At 38.5% G+C, this 10,529-nt stretch overlaps 1 protein-coding gene across 1 annotated transcript; it reads right to left on the bottom strand.

Annotated features, from left to right (window-relative positions):
- Positions 1-1,747: 1,747 nt before the first annotated feature.
- Positions 1,748-10,206, bottom strand: arl8ba (ADP-ribosylation factor-like 8Ba). Its single transcript, XM_023294000.3, has 7 exons — positions 10,000-10,206; positions 7,286-7,366; positions 7,048-7,121; positions 6,835-6,928; positions 6,648-6,715; positions 5,730-5,800; positions 1,748-2,720 (listed from the first exon to the last, which is right to left on the bottom strand). Exons 1-7 carry the CDS (start codon positions 10,120-10,122, stop codon positions 2,671-2,673), a joined length of 561 nt encoding a protein of 186 aa, XP_023149768.1. The 5' UTR covers positions 10,123-10,206; the 3' UTR covers positions 1,748-2,670.
- Between the last annotated feature and the right edge of the window lie 323 nt (positions 10,207-10,529).

Here is a 10,529-nt window from a genome sequence, read left to right as displayed (position 1 = left end):
ACAAACCAGCCCCTCCCCAAATCCTGGCGTGTGATTGGTTCTTCGTGCGTGTCGTCATTGACAGGGCCAGGTGGACTCGTCTTGTGATTGGCCAACGAGCTGTCGGTCTCCTCCTTGCGTTTCGTGGCACTCCAGACGCGTCTTAATTTAACTTCTGCACCAATAGAAAAGAGCCACAAGAGTGAAACGCTCAGAGATGCAGGGGTTCAGAACCGAAACAAGATTTGGCTAAGTTTCAGAAATCACGGCACTATAGAATGTGGCCATTTCATATAGATGTACTCACAAACAAAATGACCTTGCGCTGAGCACAGGCGTGTGTTATGCATGTGTACATTATGTATGGATACCGAATTGCATGACCTAAATATGTAGCAGGCGGCAGGAACTGATGGGACTCAGAAACACTCACACAATTTAATCAGTTTTTCCTTGTATCATTTCTGATGGATAGGTCCTGATAAGTCCACAGCAGTGGATTTGTAGTAGGATCGCAGTCATGTGATCATCAGCAGGCAGCTGATGTAGCGTTCACTTGTTGTCATGGTTACAGTGATGTCGTGCTGCTGTCTTGCAATGATGCAGAAATCTTTAACAAATCCTTGGATCCAGACTATTAGCCGCATCACTGCCATATCAAATGAGGTGGTCCTTGTGTCGTTTCTTCCCTGAAAATTTCCTCCAAATCCGTTACAATATTTTTGAGTAATGTTGCGCACAGACACAATAACAGACAAACGTACAGCTATCGTCACATCACTCTGCCATGTTCCTTGGCGGAGTAATGACAGGTGAAAAAAAACACAGGAGATTCATTAGTTTTCACAAATCTGCACCGTGTTACGCATAGACTGTATATAGATATATCACTAAGGTTTTTACTTGGTCTGTCTTGTAAAAGTGTGTCAGGCCAAACATACATGTCTGTGCTCATGTATTGTAGGGATTTAAAATCCAAAATCCAAAAAGCAGCGCATGTGCAATACGAAATGAAAGCAAACGTACAAACATACTGAGCGATACCAGAAAGAAACTACTACAACAAGCTTTGTGTTTGGACCGAACCGTTTGGGGACAACAGGAAGGACATTGTTTTTGTTTCAAGAGCGAACACAAATGCGGAATCTGCTTTAAACGGAGCTCTGGCGAAAAAGAAGAGAGAAGTGAAACCTCCAGCTTGGGCTTGACTTTTTGGAAGGAGCTCTGCACTGTTATGCATAGACTGTATATAGATATATCACTAAGGTTTTTACTTACAGTCTATCTTGTAAAAGTGTGTCAGGCCAAACATAAATACCTGTGCTCAATATTGTAGGGACTTGAAATCCCTATAAAAAAAACTTTTAAAAAATGAAATTTACTCCCATGTCAGACTATCACGATACCCTCTGAGACAAATATTTGTATTTTAGTTTTAATTCAAGTACACTATGATTCTAAATGGGAACATTAAAGACTGCTGTTTTTTATTCTGCCTGATTTGACCTCTTGTCAGGACTGTGGGTGTGTGTAGCTAGCACCTGACAGCTTCACTGTAAAAGTGTTTATACCTGTTACTGACACACGGAGTTTGGTCACCTGTAATCCCCAACATGACTCACCCATCATCAGCCTGAGCAGAGGAATAATCAGTCAGGTAAATAAACGCCTGCATGGCTGTACAGGGCCATATTATTTCCAACGCTGTTCCGTATGACTTCATGGAATTGCACAGGTCAAAAGGAGAGTGAAAAATAACAGGACAATGTTTAAATTAAAAAGCATGCCTTTTTATTTCTTGTACGTATTGAAGTGGTGGTTTTTACCCAGGTAGGCACACCTTGCATGCTGCTTTGCTTCAGAGGTGAGAGACGCTGCACAAGGCACTTTAAATTCTGCCACTCTCTCAGCTTCAAGGCAGCACAAAGGACATCATTCCACTGAGGCGACTTACAAACAGAGGCCAATATGAACCACACAACCCCGTACACCTTTACTTTTAGTACATTCAGACTTTAAATAGAATCATATATTCATACACACATCCCACATCAGTAAAAATCATACTAGCTTGATATTTGTACAGACCTGCTTAAACTGACTTGCCCAAATGTACAATTTTCAAAAACAGACACGTCCTTGAAAGAAGAGAACCTGATCAAGCAAAGGGGGACAGTCAAAGACAAGCAGAGTAGAGCTTGACAGAAACAGGAAAACCTGCATGTCCACATTAGCCATCTCATGACATCATATCTGACTGCACGACGAACATTTCTCATTACATGAGGCCTGTTTTACAGATTAAACCCTCCTATAAGACGGTGTTGTTGTACAGACAAGATAAGAGTTATACACCTCTGGGTATGATCAATAATGGTAATGCCTGAAGGGTAAAAAGGTAGAACAGGAAATAGTTTCTTAATCCAAGTTAAGTACAGCTTCATAAATTGTATAATGCCAATTGCAATCCTTAAGTTTGGTACCAGAGTTCCATTTTTAGTCGTGCATTGTCTGGGCTTGTGAAACACACACAAAGTGACAAGAAGAAGAAAAAAAACAACAACTGTGTGACAGAAGCAGAACAGTGCAGCATGTGAGGTGAAGATACGACTGTACATCATTGCAGAGGGTGATGAGGATGCAACATGACAGTAACATGGCAAACACAGCTGGAAAACGACTCCTGCGTCTTCAGCTCCTGCGGGACTTTGAGTGCTGGATGAGCCACTGAAGTGTGATATCTGGAATCAGAGAAAATGGTCAGTCTGAGGATCAGTTCAGGACTTTTACATTTCTGACTAAACAGCAACACAGCGTGTGACTGCATGACATTTCTGAACAGATTTAGTGGCATCAATAAAATATTATCATTAAGAGCTTGTCATGTGGATCTCCTTTACAGAAATGAGTTAAAACCAAGGTGTGTATTTGGCTTCAGAAGACGGAACAAAGAAATTAACTTCTTTCTTAAATGCAGCAGCATATTTCTGAAGAAAAGCACATCAGTATCACAGTATTATAATACAGAAAGTTTAATGTTATAGCAACATGTTTTTCACCTAATAAGATGTATTGATGTTGGAACAACTTATTTCATGTTATTCAAATATACAAAGTTATCACATTATAACAAGAAATTTCTTACTATACCAAAATATTATTTATCTTTTTATAACATTAAATATTTTAAATTATAATGTGATATCTTCTATTGTTACAACATGAAACATTTTACAATATGACATGATAACTTTCCAAGAAGGGATAAATTAAGGAAATTGATCTTTTACACAATTGGATTAGGTTCTATTTCAAGTTGTTCTTCACAGTTGGGTTGAAACATGGCAAGATTGTGCTGTTATTGAGCATGATGATGATGTCAGATGGATACAGGATAATAATTTACATGATATTTATCTATGGAACCCATAGAGCTCTGCAGCTGATTAAATGAGTAATGTTGCTAACTCCAGGTGGTCAGACTCATTCTTCCTTCTGTACAGTCCCATGCATTTTAAAATCCCTCTTTGTGTAATCATACTTCTTCACAACACCATGAGCCATCCTTAATAACAGATGTTGCTGCGTCTCAACCCAAGCAGAACTTAAAGTAGATTACATGACCTATATTCTTCAGTTTATCTGTTCCATTTCCTCATTCGAACTTGAGTTTCATGTTATTACAATATAAGTTATCAGAGCATAAAACATTTTATGTTAAAATGATGTAAGTTATCAGATTATAAACATGAAACATCTGACATTCTGATAAGTAATATAATATCAATTTGTAAACTGTAATAATGTGAAAATATCTGGCTATAACAATGATTTAGATCTTATGACTTTTTTTGTTGTAACAATAAACTTTTTACCTTCTAATTAAACATTTTTCTTCTAACACTTGTGTACTTAAGCTTCTCGATAAAAATGAAATTGTGTTTTCTATAAGCAGAATAAACGGAGTGATAGATTTTTTATCTCACAAAGGCACTACTAACTGAAGACTGTAATTGATATTACATATGAGTGTTATAATATTGATAATAATAACCATTTAATGTGTAATGAATCCATGAGTTGTGCTTGACCTTTAAAAGGGAAGAGATGGAGCTAAGCTCCAACTCCAAGCTCTGATGGACACAGACAGATCAGGCTGGAAAGATTACAAAAAATATTTCTTCTCCTACACATGCACACACTAACAAAGATAGAGCTTTGGTCTTGATACACAGCACATTCCTATTTTCTTATAATGTAACAATTAATTTTACTGAAACTGCTAACTCAAGGTTGTTTGAGGGAGAAAACCAGAATAATCCTCCCTAAGGGACACCTGCATCCTCGCTATGAGATACCACTAATGGCTGCATCACATCTCAGCTAACAATGGAATAAGACTAACTGGTAGAAAGAGGGAAAAAGTTTGCAGGAGGTTCTTCTTACAGGGTGTGGCTCCTGGGGGTTTGATGAATCATGTGCCAAGAGATATGGACATGTCTGTGCACCAACTAATGGGAGAACTGAGTCTAAACCACAGTTTATCCCCACCTTTAGCCAATCACATTTCAATATTTGAATTATATGTTTATATCTATGACCTATCATACAATCAATACTAGACTGAATAAAATGCCGAGGAGGAATTCTGAGCTTTCTCAAACAGCTTCTCAACAGTACCTCAATTCTCCTTGAAGGAATAGTTTGTTCACTTTTGATTTTATCCTTTTCTGGGAGGCTGCTCCAAACAGAAAAGGTCCTTGTACAAGATTCTTTTGGGACATTGATATTTAGAAAATAAACAGCTTAATTGGAGAGAAGTGGTTTGTCTTCTATCTCAAAAAACGAACACATTCAACAAGAGGCACACTCATTATTCCCAGTGAAAATAATACAGTGGTCCCTGCGGGGGATACGTTCCAGACCCCACTGCGACAGATTTATATATATTTTAATTCTTTATAAACCGTCCTCAGACACCTCACAACACTGCAGAGCAACACTGTGCAGCCATCAGACGTCTATGTGAAACGGACAAGATGCTGAATGCTGCTATACACAGGAGATAGAGGAGACTGATGCTACAGTTGCTGAGCCAATCAGCACCCAGCGCTGTACGCTAAGCATTTTATTTAGATTAAATATTCTTTTAATATGTTTTAATTATTATTTTTAATATGTTTTTATACTGTTTTAATTTTTTTAGGCTAGAAAATGCTTATTTTACCGCAAAAATAATTCAAATAATGTAGCGATGGCAGAGCCGGTCACTTTGACTGAACTGTTGTGCTGCAATGCACCATGGGAGTTCGGGGGGTGTAGGGGGTTTCAATGCCACTATTGTGGTTTATGTAAGTGTTACAGTGTTAATAGTGGGTGTGTTTTATTGTGTTGCTGTGGTTTAGTCAGCCTAGTTAGTTTGGTTAAGTGTTACGTTGTCAGGACCGTGAGTGTTTGTTGACTTCCTGCCACATTTTCACTGGTGCTGATCGCCGTGTGTCAAAATAAAAGCAACTGCTAGTTGCAGAGTGCATAAAAGACATATCCTTTCTCTAGCGTCGTTCTTTAACGCAGCTCGACACAGTAATAAATATATAAAACTACCTGTATCCTGCAAAATCCTGCACTATTGCGAAAAATCTGCGCTACCAAATACAATCTAAAAAAACGTGATATAGTGAGACTGCAAAAAGTGAACCGCAATATGGCAAGGGACCACACTGTACTGCAGTAATTAATGTGCCACTTACCAATGTTGTCTTTCTCTTTGCAGGAAATTGAATAGCAGCATATCTCTCTGTCCTGAATAGCTGCTAGATTCCTATAAAGGGAAAAAAAAAAAAAGGACAAACATGAGCAAATGACGATGATGCCTGAAAACAAATCACTTTTCTCATTCACCTGCCACTTGTAGGACACAGTTTATGGTATGAACACGACTCTCGGCATATATTTCTGATCTGACAGTAGAGGGAGCCAGTAAGCTACAAATCTAAACATTTACAGGGTTTCTGCAGAAATCAGCCAGTCAAATTTAATGCTTTTTAATGCCATTTTAATGCTATACTGTAAAAACTTAATGCCATGACCATGAACTCAACAAATTACACAGGTTTGGTTTTTTTTGTAAAAGATGATTTTATATGAAAACTGTCCCTACATTTCACTATTTCTGAATCCAGAAACCACCCCTGTCCACCCACGGGCTGTAGTCATTCTACATTTCCCAGCTCTCCTCCACCTGGTCCAGCCTGCCGGCCACTTTCCAAACATGCAGTTTTTGGCAATTGTACCCAACCAGCTGGAGCAATTATCGCAATGCTTCGGCATGTTTACGCAGATGCACATATCAGACGAATGGCAGTCTATAATTACATATTATCATATCATTATTATCAAAATTTTTTTTGGAAAACTACAGAAAGAATTTGTAATGCCACTGAGAATCAAATGTAATGATTTTTAATGCCATTTAAGGCCTTCATTTTCACAAAATCAATATAATGACTATTAATGCCCTGCAGAAACCCTGATTTATAGTTTTAACAATAGAGATATGAAAGTGGACAGAAATGAAAGAAAGAGTCTACTAATGACAGCTAGGTGGACACTCAGCTGTAATCAAAATGAATGTGTTGAGATTTTTGCACCTTTTTTTCCATACTTACATTTTCTCAATGAGCTGCTTTTCATCTAGGGCAGTGGGGAGATCCCTTTTGTTGCCGAGTACCAAAACCTAAAGATAATCACAACTGAAATCTGAAACTGTGACATGTAACCAAGAGAAACCCACTCACAGTATTTCATGACTACCATAGAAATCCCTAATAAAAGTGGTTTGAGTGGAACACTTACAGGAATTCCTTGCAACTGAGGTTTGTCTAATAAATTATGAAGCTCATTTCTGGATGCCTCCACCTTTTCTCGATCTGCTGCATCAACCATGTACCTAAAAATGATCAAAAACAATTAGTCAGAAAGTAACACCTCCAACAATGTTAGTTCGCTGTAATTTAATTTTTTCCTAATTTGTCTGACAGATTTGAAAATCAGACGTTGGATACTTACACGATTGCATTAACTCCCCGACAGTAGCGCTCCCACATGCTCCTGAACCTCGGCTGCCCTCCTATATCCCAGATCTACAAAATTAATGGCACATCATCACAGGATATTCCTTTATCAAATGTCATTACCAATGCAATCAGTATCTTCTTGTAAAACCAAAGTGATGGTGTCATTTCACCGGCTGAACTGTTTGTTGTGTCGTGGTGTTCTGGTAACAGCAGGAAGATTAAAACCCAACCTTGATGGTGACGTTTCCTTTGGTGACCTTCCTCATGTTGAAGCCGACTGTAGGGATCATGTCTTCACTGAAATGCCCTGACTGAAAACAAAGACATGAGTACGAGTCATTTCTTGTAACACAACATTTAGTTGGTAAAAAGAGCACACATTTGAAAGCAGAGTACATGTGTTCACATAAACATTTTAAAACATCCACACCACTAATCAGGTATGTTCCAGCCCAGTGAGAGAACAAACTATGACATTATAACTGTTCACTTATACATATGTTTAACAGAATAAAATAACTTTTCAATAAGAGAACATTAAGACTAATGTTCAACTGTCTTTATTACGAAAACATAATACGCTGCATGGGATCTTTGGACTTTTACAGCTTTTCATTCTTTTGGTAATAAAGAAGCAGCATGATATTTTAAATGGCTGTCAACAATCAAAAAGAGTTTTAGTTTATGGTTTGTTTTTCAGTTCTCCGTAATCCATCGTCAAAGCATAAATGCATCTACACAAGACTTTTATCGCAGAGAAGAGATCGTAAAACGTTGGAGAACATTCTGCAATTTATGACTCCAAACATCTAGTTCATGTGTCACTGTTGCTTTTTGCAAAAAGAAAAGATGTTCTATTAAAACTAAACCATCAGACACAGAGTGAATCATTGTGCACCAAAGCACTGTGAAAGTTCAGTACTGGGAGGAAAACTCATGCAGAATTAGTGGCATTGCTGTTTGATATGAAAACTCACAATGTGTTCATATTCCTAGCCCGTGCCTTTTTTTGTAAACCTCAGTGAGCGTACTGTCTGGTAGACATGCATTTCACAGCACATGATTTGCTGGAGTCACCTGATGAAGCTAAGTGGAAATGAGTGCAGCGGTCTTATGACTGAGGAAGGAGGAACCTCCCCCACTACAACCATTCATGCACTCAGAACTTTGTGTCAGTGGCTGGAAGTACTTCTCAGCTCTTATGTTCCAACCTGAAACCCAACTTCCTCATCTGACACCCGCCCTTTACCCAATATGTCATGTGCACGGATACCCAGTTTGATAATTACATCAGCATTTAGTGCACTGCCATTTAAACACCCACTGGATATCTTTGTTTCTTTAAATTGCTCTATTGGTGTAGAGTAGAGCTGCAGGCAACAATCATTTTCATCATCAATTAATCTACAATAAAAATTCCAAAAGGCAAAACTGACGTCTTTGAATGGTTTGTTTTGACTCACCAAAAAGGGAAACATAAAGATGTTAAATTTACAATGATCACAATTCAACAAATGAATGTTTGCCACTTTTTAAAATGTGAAAGAAATGTAAAAGCCAACTTATGCACAATTAATTCAACAACAAAGTAGTTTTTTAAAGCTCATTTTATATATGAAAAGATGTTTTTTTATCTATAGTGGAAATTGCCACTAACAGAAAATAACACCTAACATATAAACAAAAGTTTCCAGAATAACTGAGAACAGATCTACATGAAATTGTTTGGTTTTTCTTTGCCTTGATACATATTTCTCAAGCTCAAAAACATTCTTGACATAGATTTGGTATTCATTTTCTCCATGTTACAATTCTTAATCATCCCATACAAACAAGAGGGACAGTAAAATGTGCAGTATTGTAAACTTGTAATGATCTAAAGCACAACTAATACAGTCCAACATATTTTTACTGCAGGGTAAAGGTTTGCATCTCATTGAGTTCAGTTTGATTAGTTGTCTGTGAGAGCTCATAGATGTGTGCAAAATGTCGTGAGATCCATCACCACTGTTACCAAAGCTTTGCACAATGTGCCGTTGCAAGCCCCAGCCACAGCCTAACGATCAGACAACGTAAAGTGCACTACTAAACCACACAGTTGTTGAGAAATCCCTACAAAGTTACATAAGAGACATAGCTTACTCCTCTTTTACTCTTCTGCCTCGGTCACAGAAGGTCATAGCAGAAGATACAATCAATTTGTGATGCTTTATCACTATTTGCAATGAAGTAGGCACAGTAATTTCTTCAGCTGCACCTGTTTTTTTTTTTTGTTTGTTTGTTTGTTTGTTTTACATTTAATGCACTTGTGTACAAAAGCTGTCAATCCAGTCTGCTTGTTTTGGTGTGTTGCATGGAGGAATTGTCACTTTAAGCTACACGTGACCTGCATTCAGGCATCAACACTAACATTTTTGTTCAAGACTACTAATCGCAGTGATTTGAAAACTTTACTTTAGCATGGAAGTCTCATATTGTTGCACCTTGAAGTGGCGAAAGTAGCACACTGTGTGATCTTGTTTTTGCTCCTCCATGGGCAGTTGTTGTTATGGTCAACATGTTTTAGTTAACTCACTGCTGACAAAATACTCCACGGTTTAAAGGTGGCGATTAACGCTTCAGAAGCTTCAAAGTAAGAAAAAAAAGTCACTATACTACGTTTGGGTTTAGCGTGCAACAATCAAAACAACCAACCGACTAGCCGACAACCAGCAAACTAGTTAGCTCAGCTGACTTGTTGACAAAAGACCAACAGCCTGCCTGAGCTGCAGGTGTGTTTTAAGGATGCTGTGGGACCAGCAGAGTGAGCTTATATCGTTTTAAAACCTTTACACCGGCCAGCGTGAGTTAGCCCACAGCTAGCTCGGTGGCTGCTATCCCATTATTAGCGCTAAGGCTATTAGCAGTATCCTAGCAAGGTGGCTATCAGCAGCTGAACACTTACAGCGATCACGTTTACAAATGTTGTTTTTCCAGAGTACTGCAGGCCGACCAGCGTCAGCTCCATCTCCTCCTTCCAAAACAGGGACTTGAACCAGTCCAAAAGCCGGTTTATTAGCGCCAGCATCTTGTGGTCAGTGATTACACTCCCCCGCGGTGGTCTCTGCCTCTCCCTCCCCGTCAGATGTGGCGTTTTCCAGCGGGGACGGGAAGTGGGACACTAGCAGCTGTCATATGACCAGTCAGCCACGGCCTGCTCACCAGCGCCCCCACCCACTGTGGAGCATGCTGGAACTACACCCACTCTCATCTGACACCGTTCTCATTTAAGGGCACTAAAAAATATTGTTTCCTTGTCTGAAAAAAAATCCAAAACTTCAGAAAAAAAAATCCCTAGATTTCTGAAAATTTACAAAACTTTCAGGAAGAAAATTCCAAAAATTCCTTAAAAGTTTCCCTTAAAAAAATTATTTTAAAAAATATCCCCCGAATTTGGCAAGAAAGTTCTTGTAAATATTTTCAAAAAAATGAGTA

The sequence above is a fragment of the Amphiprion ocellaris genome, chromosome 5 (assembly GCF_022539595.1).
Source record: "Amphiprion ocellaris isolate individual 3 ecotype Okinawa chromosome 5, ASM2253959v1, whole genome shotgun sequence".
Taxonomy (NCBI): domain Eukaryota; kingdom Metazoa; phylum Chordata; class Actinopteri; family Pomacentridae; genus Amphiprion; species Amphiprion ocellaris.
The sequence above is the reverse complement of the archived record's forward strand: the minus strand, read 5'-3'. Positions and strand labels throughout refer to the sequence as shown.

Excerpts from the sequence above, each read along its gene's own strand:
- arl8ba (XM_023294000.3), bottom strand. The coding sequence starts at position 10,122 with ATGCTGGCGCTAATAAACCGGCTTTTGGACTGGTTCAAGTCCCTGTTT. Across the intron at positions 7,367-9,999 it reads CATTTGTAAACGTGATCGCT|TCAGGGCATTTCAGTGAAGA; the intron begins GTAAGTGTTCAG and ends CTTTGTTTTCAG. Across the intron at positions 6,929-7,047 it reads CGGGGAGTTAATGCAATCGT|GTACATGGTTGATGCAGCAG; the intron begins GTAAGTATCCAA and ends GATCATTTTTAG.